Source organism: Monodelphis domestica, chromosome 1 (assembly GCF_027887165.1).
Source record: "Monodelphis domestica isolate mMonDom1 chromosome 1, mMonDom1.pri, whole genome shotgun sequence".
Classification (NCBI taxonomy): Eukaryota; Metazoa; Chordata; class Mammalia; order Didelphimorphia; family Didelphidae; genus Monodelphis; species Monodelphis domestica.
In genome coordinates this window covers 176,310,738-176,322,393 of record NC_077227.1, presented here as the reverse complement: position 1 = coordinate 176,322,393, position 11,656 = coordinate 176,310,738, and the positions used below count along the sequence as shown (strand labels likewise).

The window sequence follows — 11,656 nt, the reverse complement described above, 5'->3', positions numbered from 1 at the left end:
TTGATTCAAAGGTGGGCTATTTGTCTACAATGCCAAAGGACTTGCATTGTTGAATACTTTGTTACCACATAAAAGCAATAGTTTCTGCCTTCAAGGAGTTTTCATTCTACTAAGGGGTTACAACATAGCAGTTTGCTTTAATATTTTTATGGATCTGTTACCTCGAAAGTGGATACTTTCTCTTATAATGGTGTACCTTATATTCATCCCATCCATATCTCCTCCCAAGCCACTTGTATGGACGGTCCATCCAATGAGGTGTCAACCTCTTGTTAATACTTGATAGAGCATGTAGGCTGCCCCTATATTATCTTTCCATCTCATCTGCTTTTCTAGGGATACATCTTTAATACTCTCCATGGTGCCTCTCCAGCGCCGTTCTTCACTGGTAATATAGTGTAATTACTTATGTTCACCATATACTCTATATTGCTCTTTGGGTGACCTGAATCTTATTTCTTCAGTAACTGTGGTATTTATTACAGGACCCCCCTGCCATGATTCATGAGTAGAAGAATAGTGATGTTTAAAATGTATAATGTCTTTTTTGGGGGAGATAGGGGAGAAACTTGGGGTCTTTAAAAACATTGCAGTTTTCTGAAAGGCAATTCAGCTTACTCTCTATTTGATTCTAGACCCAATTCATTTTCCATTTACAGTGTCTGCGTAAGTTATATGTACTGATGGAAATGATTTATGGTCCATCTAACTGCATATCATAGAATGGGCAAAAATAATTCTTCGTCTCCTTGGTTTTTACTGTGGAGTTGAATTCTTTCGAATGACTATGGACCAAATTTCAGGAAGGAATTTAATAACTGTAAGTGGGAAGGTATCACAGAAAGGCTTCATTCAGAGGAGTTACCTGAACTCACTCTTGAAGGAAACTAGGGTTTGTAAGAGGTAGAGAAGTGAGAAGGGAGTAAATTCTAGGCATGAGGGCAAGCCTAGGGAAGTCCTGGAGAACAGAGGTGGAATGATGAGTTTAGTAAATAGCAGGTAGAGGGAAAAGGAAGAGAGTATTTCCTACTCCCAGGCCAACTCACAACACTTCCTTTTGCCCCACTTCTGAACATGTTACTCCCCTAATCAATAAACTCCAATGACTCCCTCTTGCCTTTAGGATAAAAATGTTTACTCCTCACTTTGGTTTTTAAAACCCCTCACAACTTAACCTCAGACTATATTTGTAGCCTTACTATACAATGCTTCCCTTGCAGTTCAGCCAAACTAGTCTTCCAATTTGTTCCTTACATTTGGACTCCACCTTTAATCTCCATACCTTTGTGTACTTGGCATATATTCCCTCCTGCATGAAGCCTTTGCTGATTCCCACAATTCCTAGTGCCTTGGTATTTAACTACATTGTATTTATTTTGTATTTGGACTATATTTTATAGTTTTTACTTAACAACATTGTATTAATTTCATATTTATTCTATATATGTTTATATATGTATATGTTACCTCCCACAATATATAAGGTCCTTGAAGTCAGGGAATGTTTCATTTATTGTACTTATATCCATCCAAGTATCCAGAACATAGAATGTGGCTGATAAGTAAATGCTTGTTGATTGAAAAATCTATAATGTTCACATCTACATATTAATATTTACAAACTACTTTTCTTATAATCGTCCTGTGAGTTTTTTTTTTTTTTTGCAAATGGAGAAACTAAGACTCCGAGAATTCAGTTAAATAACCTGGCCATGCCATATGGCTAAGTGGATGTCAGAATGAGAATTCAAATCCACATTTATTCTCATTCTAAGTTCAATATTTCTTCCACTTTCAAAGGTAGCTCTTTAATACCATGTGACTTTTAAGGTGTTTGCTAATAGGGGCTTTAATATTCAGGGAGTAATTGCATTTTAATAAGTGACCAGGGGAAACTAGCCTTCAAGATTCACAGGAATAAAGCTATAGTGTTGGAATGGTAAATGAGAGAGTTGATATATGGGACAGGGATTTTTTCCAGGGTCTCTCAGATCATAGGATGTACGTCTTTACTGACTCATAAGGCTAATTATACCTCTTCAGTGAAAGTGAAAGTGACCTCACTGGATTATATAGCTCTTTCTTTTTTAGCCATTGTTAAACTAACTTAACTGGGCTGTAGCTTGAACTGTGTGCAAGCACTGTGGAAATGACAATTCTGAACTGGGCAAAGTTTCAGATAGCTTTAGAATTCTCAGGCTGGGATCTTGAGAGGTCATTTAGTCTGTCCCCCAATTTTTTCTTCTTGGGTGGACTGTGCCTAAGTTGTTCTGCTAAGACAGTGTATCCCATCCCTTCAGGCACCTTTTAAACCTCTCCACTTTGGGATATGTTTTTCTTTTCCTCTGTCAGCTTAAATCAGTTTTCATAGGGAGTTAAACAGTGACTTTTGGGAGGAACCATTTCTCCCCACCAGGAGACTGATCTGTTATCTTTTTAGCTTTTTCTTTTCTAGGTGATATAATAATCTTAAATTCCTTACCTTCAAGTCAGTCTCTCTGCTTGGAAGAATTATGCTCCTGGGTCCAGGTTCAAAACTTATAGCTCTTTCTTATAGACAGCTTCCCATACTTTTGTGATCTCTCAATAGTCACTTAGCTCCTATTAAGTCTTGGATATAGCTTTGGGAGAAGAAGCAATCTCCTGGTACTAGACAGTTGGCAGAGGGTGGCAGAGGGTACTAGTAGTGTCCTCCTGCCCCAACCCTCCCCTTCCACTTGTTGAGTGACTTAATTTTACTCTTTGAGTAAAATCTGTGGCAAGGTTTGTTCAAAAGTAGATTTCTGAATAGACCATGTTGACCCTTTTCTCAGGTATTGCCTCTGACTTGCCTTGACATACCGTATAGACATAGACATATGTAAGCTTAAATGCAGAGGAGTAAAGGAAGGAGAATTACCCTCTGTGTGGATGTGGTATTGGGGTATAGTGGGCCTTCCTCATGCTTGTTATATTATGTAAATCAGGACATTGGCAAAAGTGGCTAGAAGACCTTGTGGGGAGCTAGATTTCAGTAAAATTCAGGACCTTGGAAATTTCAGCCCACAGAGCTTGTTATTGCTATCTGTAGGTTCTACATTGAAGACTTCCTGAGTATTCCAGGCATAGCCCTAATAAGTGGGGTGAGCACTATCAATCAACTAATAGTAAACATTTACTTTATTAAGTGACTACTATGTTCCAGGCACTGTGCAAAGTATAGGGAATACAAAAAGATGCAACATATACTCTGCCCTCAAGTAGTTTATAGTCTAACTGGTTTATCTTTGGCTCCTTTTCATCTTCTTCTATCTTTTAAAGCAAGCATTTCCTCCCTTCTGCATGAGGTACTTTTTATACAAGAGAGGAGAGCTGATGGAGAGATGGGAAACATGAGACCCTCTTCTAACCCCCCTGCCTTCCATGCCCTGCCATGGTCCCATGCTTTTAGATCTATTTCCCTGATCATCTTCTCATGAAACCTTTTCTAGCAAATATTATTTTTGTAAAATCCTGCTCATATGCAGTGTACTATAGTAGAAAGTTAGATTTAGAAAGATTGGGTTTAATCATGACTCTGCCACTCTTTAATTAGGTGATGTTGGGTGAATAACTTGCCTTCTGAACTTCATAGGGTCTTAGATTTAAGACTTGAAAGGAACTTATATATCTTGTCCAACCTCTTCATTATTCAGTTGAGGAGACTGTGTCTTAGGCAGGTAAAGTCCTTGTTCAAGGCTATGTAAATAATCAGTTAACAGCCAAATTTAAATTTGGAACCTTAGGACATCAAATTTAGTTCCCTTTCCATTATATCCCATTCTTTTCAGTTTCCTTCCTTCCTTCCTTCCTTCCTTCCTTCCTTCCTTCCTTCCTTCCTTCCTTCCTGCCTTCCTGCCTTCCTGCCTTCCTGCCTTCCTGCCTTCCTGCCTTCCTGCCTTCCTGCCTTCTGTCCTTCCTTCCTAACAGAAGGGCAAGGGCTATACAGTTAGGAAGTCTCTGAGGCTAGATTTGAACCTAGGTCCTTCTGATTCTGGGTTGGGCTCTCTGTCCATTGTGCTACCAGCTATCCCCTTTCAGTTTCTTAATTGATAAAATGAGGATAATATTTATAATAGAAATTTCCATGTTTGTTGTATCAAGTGAGAAATTATATTTTAACATGGGATAGTTGAGGAGATAATTCTTTAACTCAAAGGAATGAATCACTAATGGTAAAAATCTCAGGCAGGCTTTGAGGAAGATATTTTTAGAGGTAGTTTGGCCTTCTTGGATCCTTCCTAAATCATACCATGTAGACAATCCATTTTGTCTATATTTGAGGTCAGCCCTATTATATGAGACTATCTTTTCCAAGCTCGTCTTCTCTTTTCAAAGGTGAAGCGTGCTTGGTAGTTCCCATTAGCCACCTTTTTACCTTTGGCTACCATGAGGCCTCTAACCCTCATTCTCAGAAGCCTTGAGAGATGGTGGTTCCTGACTTCCAGAAATAGGGACTACAGATTTTACATAGAAAGTAGCTATTTGGAAAGGAGTGATTTGGATTGTGAGGAGAGAAGGTTGATGGCAAATGTGAGATGGTAACTAAACTGTTTAGTGGAGGTTATACCACATGGGAACATGAATTGTGGCAGACAGATCTGTGGGATTTTATCACATGGAGTGTGTGATGAATGTTCCTAGAGGTTACTATAGTAATTTAACATGTTTTCTCCATGGGAGTGAACTGTCCTGCTCCCATTTCCCCCCATTTGCATTTAATTTCTGTAGGGTTATCACATAGAACATGGAGACATGAGGTTCTATATTTTCATGAAGGATAAGATAAGAGGAAATAGGATTTAACTCTAAGCTGGATACACTTGAAAATTTTTAGCCCCTTTGACCTAGGAGAATTAGATTAAGTTTTACAGAGACAAGTGATAGAATCCCTGTTCCCTGGGGGCCTGTATGAAAAGATTGACTTGGACTCGATTAACTATAAAGAAGCAAGGGAATGGATAAAATGACTTTTATGGTTCCTTCCAGATGAAGCTCCTCTGACTCCATGAAAAAGTCATAGGTTTGTAGGCTCACTGATCTAGAGTTGGAGGAGACCTTAGAGGTCAACCTTGTCCAACTCCCTCAAATTACAAGTGAGGAAATTGAAGTCCGGAGAGGTTAAGTGGTTTGTCCAAAGTCATATAGGTAGTACATGAAAAAGCTGGGATTTGAAATCTGGTCCTCTGACTGCAAGTTCAAACCTTTTTTTTTTTTTCCAAAGCCTTACCTTCTGTCTCAGAATTGGTTCCAAGAAGAAGAGCAGTAAGGGCTAGGCAGTAGGGGTTAAGTAATTTGCTGAGGGTCACATAGCTAGGAAGTGTCTGAGGTCAAATTTGAACCCAGGACCTCCTATCACTGGACCTGGCTCTTAATTCATTGAGTCACTTAGCGGCCCCTTCAAGTTCAAAACTACAGTAATATTATGTATCAAGGAAGGGTGAGTCAGAGGACTTTTAACCTAGGGCAGTAAAGTTAAAAAGCTTTTTTTTTTTTTTAATAATCACATTTCATTATAATTGCTTTCCTTTGTATTCCTATTTATTTAAAAATACTCTGAGGGGCAGCTCAGTGGATTGAGAGCCAGGCCTAGAGATGGGAGGTCCTAGGTTCAAATCTGACCTCAAACACTTCCCAGCTCTGTGACCCTGGGCAAGTCACTTAACCCCCGTTGTCTATCCTTACCACTCTTCTGCCTTGGAACCAATACACAGTATTGATTCCAAGATGGAAGGTAAGGGTTTTAAAAAAATATTCTGAGAAGGGACTATAGACTTCACAAGACTGCCAAAGGAGTCCCAGATGTAAAAATATCTCCTACAGTAGAGATAGAATCTGCTTAGGAACATCTTTTGGAGAGAATGGGTGCTTTGAGGCTTGAAAGCATTGGGATTTCTTGCACCTAAGTCAGAGGGGTATCATCTTTCTCTAATCTCGTTCTTTTCCTTGTGGGGGATATAACACTTTTGATGTGGCCCAGGTCTTTAAGGAAATCCATTTTCTCCAAACCTGAGGTGCCATTGGGCTCTGAAGGAATGACTTTATTTTCCCTTTCTGCATCTGTATTAGGGAGTTTACATTCAATAGAATTTATGCTACTTAAGGGCAGGGAATATTTAGTTTCTTAATGTCTCAAATACAGTGTTTTGTACAAAGTAAGTGCTTCTTAAATGATTATTTCTGGAAATGCAGAAGATTGGAATTTCAGGTTTCTTCTGTATATAACTGAAGGTATGGCTGACCTCGAAAGTCTTTCAAACCTTTGTCAAAAATTATATGTATATAATATACTGATTGAATTGATTGCCAGTTCTAGGAGAGGGGACAGAAAGAAGCAGGGAGACAATTTGGATCATATAACTTTGGAAAACTTATGTGGAAATTTGTTATATAATTGGTAAAAAAAAATTTAAAAAGTTGTATAAGAAAAAATATATTCTGAGACCCACAATATATCTATCATGGTGGTAGTACCAGATGCCCAAGAGGATATATGGTAATAGAGGAGAATAGCAATCCAGTTTCAACCTGAAGCTGGAGGTCAATGGTACAACACTTTTATAGACCATCCAACAGATGGAGTATCTGAAGGGAGAAAGGCAGGAAGATGGTGTCAGAAGGCAGCGGTCTGATATGAATGTCTTTATATTTACGGCTTTGCTTAAAGGTAAAACTTACTCTGCAGTTTTTGTTGGTCACCTGTCTACTTCTGTCCACCATAATGTATCTTTCTGCCGTCTCACTGACAGAAGCTTTAGGAGAAGATAGTTTAAGTTTTAGAGAGCAGAGAGTTTAGCTCCTAACTGGGCTTTTAATGGCACCCAGCATGTCATTCTGTGTGGGTGCTTTCTAAACATTATTTCAAGATGAGGTATAGTTGTAAAGTCACCATCTGTATGTCTGGCTCTATTTCAGCGCCCATAGAGGAGATGCTTTCTTTTCTTCTCACCCTTTACCTGGTGATCATCTCCATCCAGGTCTGTGATACCACCTCAACTCAGAGACATAACAGCACAGTTTTTGCTTTTACAAAAGTACTTTTAATAAATCCTATCAACCTGGTTAGGCAACAGAATACAGTGCAGCTCAGATACATGGTAAAGCTAGGCTCACCCAATTATATAATCTTTTACACAATAATAAAAAGAATTAAATGTATTCCTTTATGAACTCTATTAAAAATAAAAACTTCTTACAATCTCTAATTATATGGAGGGTAGAGAAGGGAAGGAGAAAGAGACAGAGAGCAATTTTCCAAGGAGCTTTTGAAGATTCTAAGGCCTTTAGGGACATACAATGTCCTCTCCTCCACTCTTCAGGAATTCTCTCACGAGGGCTGAGGATGCAGGTGTAGCATTTCTTCATGGTCGGAAGGGCCTCTTGTCATGCCTTTACTAGTTCCATTAAATGGCATGTTAAAAAACAGCAATGAAGGGACTGAAAGGGTTGGGCTGGTTTTTGGTGAAGTTCTTCTACTTTGGTATCCCAAATACATGGTAAGGTCCAACCTATGGCCTTCCCTATACACCTGGAGAGGTTGGCTGTATATTTCTTCATTAATTCTAAAGGAGATGGGCAGATGAAGAAAGAAGGAGCAGGAAGACATAAAGTTCACTTGCCGTCTTGTCAGACCTGGAATGAAGAAAGAGAATAGGTAAATCAGTCACTAGAGTATTAAGGACTTTGACTGGTAGAAGAGTTGGGATTGTTTGGTGCTGTGATAGAAATGTTTTATCCTTAGGGACAGGGTCAGGGACAGTGTTACACCATACATATACTGAGCATAGCACAAACAACTAATAGTGGTTAATAAGATATAATTTGATTAAGCTGATGGAATAGTGTTCCCTTCTAGGAAGGAAAAAAGAAGTAGAGAGGAATAACTGAGAGGCAATGTGAGGATTCTGATTAATGAAAGAATTGAGACAATATGGTGTGGTGGAAAGAATGCTGGATTTGGAGTCAAAGGACCTGGATTCAGATACTGCCTCTGACATTTCCTGTGTAGTTTTTGGGAAGACTCTACATCAGTCTCCTCATATATAAAGTAAAGGAGTTAGATTAGATGTTCTTTAAGATCCTTTCCATGCCTAGATCTGTGATTGCCTTGTACTGGAAAGATCAGTTCTAGGGCCAATGGCATGGAAGATAAGATTTAGCAAGCTCTGCCCTTTTCCTAGTAGAATGCAAACTTCTGGAAGACGGGGATTATTTTCATGTTTGTCTTTGTAGTCACAGGTCCTAGTATAGTGTCAGGCACAAAGTAGGCCCTTAATAAATGCACACTGAGTTTAATGGTCTGTTGCAGTCTGGAACAACCACAATAGAATATAATAGAAAACACACTAGATTGGGAGTTAGGTGATTTATAAGGTACTTAGCCTCAATTTCCTCATCTGTAACATGAAGATTACTTGTTCTCTGCTGAGACTTTGTGAGGACCAAATGAAATAATGGACATGACAGTAAATTGAAAAAGTACAAAGTGCCATAGAAATTTTTCATGCTAATCTTAATAATATATGTACTTTGTAATCAGAGGTGGGAAAGTCTGATGGGTTAAACCACTTTAAATGGGATCAGACTTGTTCCTACAACTTGGTAAGAATTGCTAGACCAATCCTTCTATCCAATCTTTTGTCTCCTTTACCCCAAAAGATACATTACTTACTTTAATTTGACCATAGACGAAGTGTCATAAGCAGATTAAATCCCACAGTCTTCAAGAAGATGATGCGGAGAACAATCAGAGACAGGTTCATTAAGTTCAAATCTCTGTCTGAAAAATGAAGTTGGTATAAGGTTACCAGTGCCCATTTTTAGGGTTCTGCATCCACTCCTCTCTAAGGAAGGTTTGAGTCTAGTAAGCAGTTAGCAACTTGGTATGGACTGAGCTATGATATCTCTTGGTATCTCTCTTCTAATTGTGAACCCCAAACTCATCTGCCAAATTAAGGTTGGCAAGTTTTTATGACTGGTTAGTAATTTTTAAAAATGATGAAGTTGTTTTATTCCTGTGTGTGTTTGGAGGTGGTATATGTTTAGTATTTCTTTTCTTTTTTTTTTTCCCCAGCAAGACCTGGGATAGAATTATAGACTCTTAGAGATAGAAGGGATTAGCTCAACACATTTTACAGGTGAGGAAACTGAGATCAATTAATATATATGAAGTCATTCAATTAGTAAATGAAAGAGGATAAAGAAACTCTCAGTTCCCTAATTCAGAGTTTTTCTATCATGCAGTGCTCCCTTCTGTTAACCCTCAGACCTGAAGCATTTGCAAACCCAGAAAAACCTCTTATTTGACTTCTGGTGGTTAGGTTGCATGATAGATTGATTCAAAGAAGTAACATAACCTGTAGCAAATGCATGGTGCAAGTAGGCAATGAATGAGTCAGGGACCTCTCAGTGGAAATAAGTGTAACTTAAAAAAAAAAAAGCAAAATCACAAAGCCTAATAATGGTTCTTGGTTTCTGATGGAAAATAACCTTAGCATTGACTTGGCTATCCAATGGTCTGTTGTAGTTTAATTCATTCCAATGGTATCAATTAAAGGTTTCTCATCCTTGCTAACAAGTAATTCACTCTGGCTATGTATACAACAAAGATGAGAGATTTTAGGAGTCCTTAAGTGAATAACTGGTCTAGTAAGAACCTAGCCTTAGAGGGTATGGGCACCAAGAAGGGAGATTAGAAACCATGGAAAGTAACTTTTGAAAAATTACTTCATTTCTCTAGTTCTCAGTTTCCTAATCTATAAAAATAAGGGATAAAACTAGATCAGAAGGTTTTTTTTTGTGTGTGTCATGGACTCCTTTGATGCTATAGTGAAGCTATAATCCTTTTCTCAGAATAAATGTTTTTAAAAATCATAAGGGAAATGCTAAATTTCAGTTAGAAGTTAGTGAAAATCAAGATGTAACTTTCCCATGAAAATTTATCAGCCTCATGAAGTCTATCCATGGTCCCTTTGAATGGAAGACAGCTTAAGAATCCTTGCATTAGATGACCTCTAAGGTCTCCTTTAGGTCTAAGTCTTATGTGATTGGAAAGAAAACAAAAGACCAATGAGACAGGGGACAGACTGTTGCCCCGATTCCCTCCCATTTGAGATAGGTCTTCTGGATCTAGCCCCCTCCTGTTCTTCTTAGAGTTTCTAAGTATTGCCTCCCCCCCCCCCCCCTTCAGCTCTTCCCCAATTTTCTATTAAAGCAGTTCATGGTTTCTGTCACATACCTGTTTCAAAGCCTTGCTCTGCATGTGAACTGTTGCACTTGGAACCTGCAAATAGAAACAACCAGAATCACTTTCATGGATCACCAAGTTGGGTAGTACCCTGGCCCATCCCACCCCAAATCACCTCTAGGTTAGGAAGATATGCCTAGTTCGTGTGTCATGTATGACTTTCTCAGGAGTGGTTCATTTTATATCAAGACTCTCTCCTACCTCTACACTTTTCCCAAGGCCTCTTTTCACCCATGGCTCAGAAAGGACTGCCATTGAGCTAGTAAGAATGAAAAGTTCACTGATCACTTGACCTCTCAGTAATAAAAAGGTACAAAATAAATGCCCCCATGACTTGTATATAAGGTATATATCTCCCATCATAGAGATTGTGTGATGGAAATAGTTTTTAGAAGCAATTTCTCTTGACTATAGTCATGGCAGAACCCTTACAATATAGGGAAACTCATCTTTTTAGGGAGGGGTTTTTACTAACCTGAGAATTGATTAAAATCGAACATGTCTTTCCGGAATGCATCTGTGCATGTGAAGTTTGATTTACTTCCCCAGGTCACTGCTCCATAGCTCTTAGATTCCATTGTCATCATCTCCAGGACTGTTGCTTCGCTACCAGTTACAGTCTCATTTTTGATGGACCCATTATAAAAACCAAAGTCTGTGAGGAGGCAGACTGAAGTGTTACTTGACTTGGGGCTTCTTAGTTGGTACAGAGCTGGTTGAGGGTTCTGGATATCTGTGGACAGAAAAATCATGGAGTTTAAAAGATGCTGCTTGCTTCCTCTTGTACCTTCCCACTCCATATTAACTCTACACACTGGGCTGGAATTGAAATGCCAGAGTCTGAAAAAAGGTGGAGCTACCTTGCTCAAAAGATAACTATTTTTGGGCTTTATAAACCAGAAATAATAATTAGTACAAATTATAGAGTAGAAATATAGAGTGGTTATTTAGACATTATATACTACCTCTTAAGGTCAAAGATAGAAAGGTCTTATATAAACCAAAATATTTATAGCAGCACTTTTTGTGGTAACAAATAAATACAAACAAAATAGGTGTCCATCAATTGAGAGAATGACTAAACAAATTGTGCTATATAATGGAATATTCTTTCACTATGAATCAATCAACAAGCAAATATTAATTGCCCACTATGTGCCAGGCAACAAGCTAGATTTCAGGGAAGAAACTATATGATGAACCTAGAGAAGCATGGGAAGAATTATATCAACTGCTGTGTAAAATTAAATAAGCAAAATCAGAAAAATGGTATACACAGTGAATGTGAATTAAACTGAAAGAATAGATAGATGGTTGAATGCTGTATGATAATAATTATTATTTTAAACCCTTACTTTACATCTTGGATTTGATTGCAAGGCAGAAGAGCAG

At 38.4% G+C, this 11,656-nt stretch overlaps 1 gene segment (V, D, J or C); it reads right to left on the bottom strand.

Annotated features, from left to right (window-relative positions):
* Positions 1-7,035: 7,035 nt before the first annotated feature.
* TRAV18.2 (T cell receptor alpha variable 18.2) overlaps positions 7,036-11,656 on the bottom strand; it is a 311,022-nt gene continuing 306,401 nt past the window's right edge. The window contains 4 exon segments of the V gene segment in view: positions 7,036-7,650; positions 8,690-8,797; positions 10,256-10,300; positions 10,740-10,997. Of these exon segments, the coding sequence occupies positions 8,691-8,797; positions 10,256-10,300; positions 10,740-10,997 (410 nt within the window).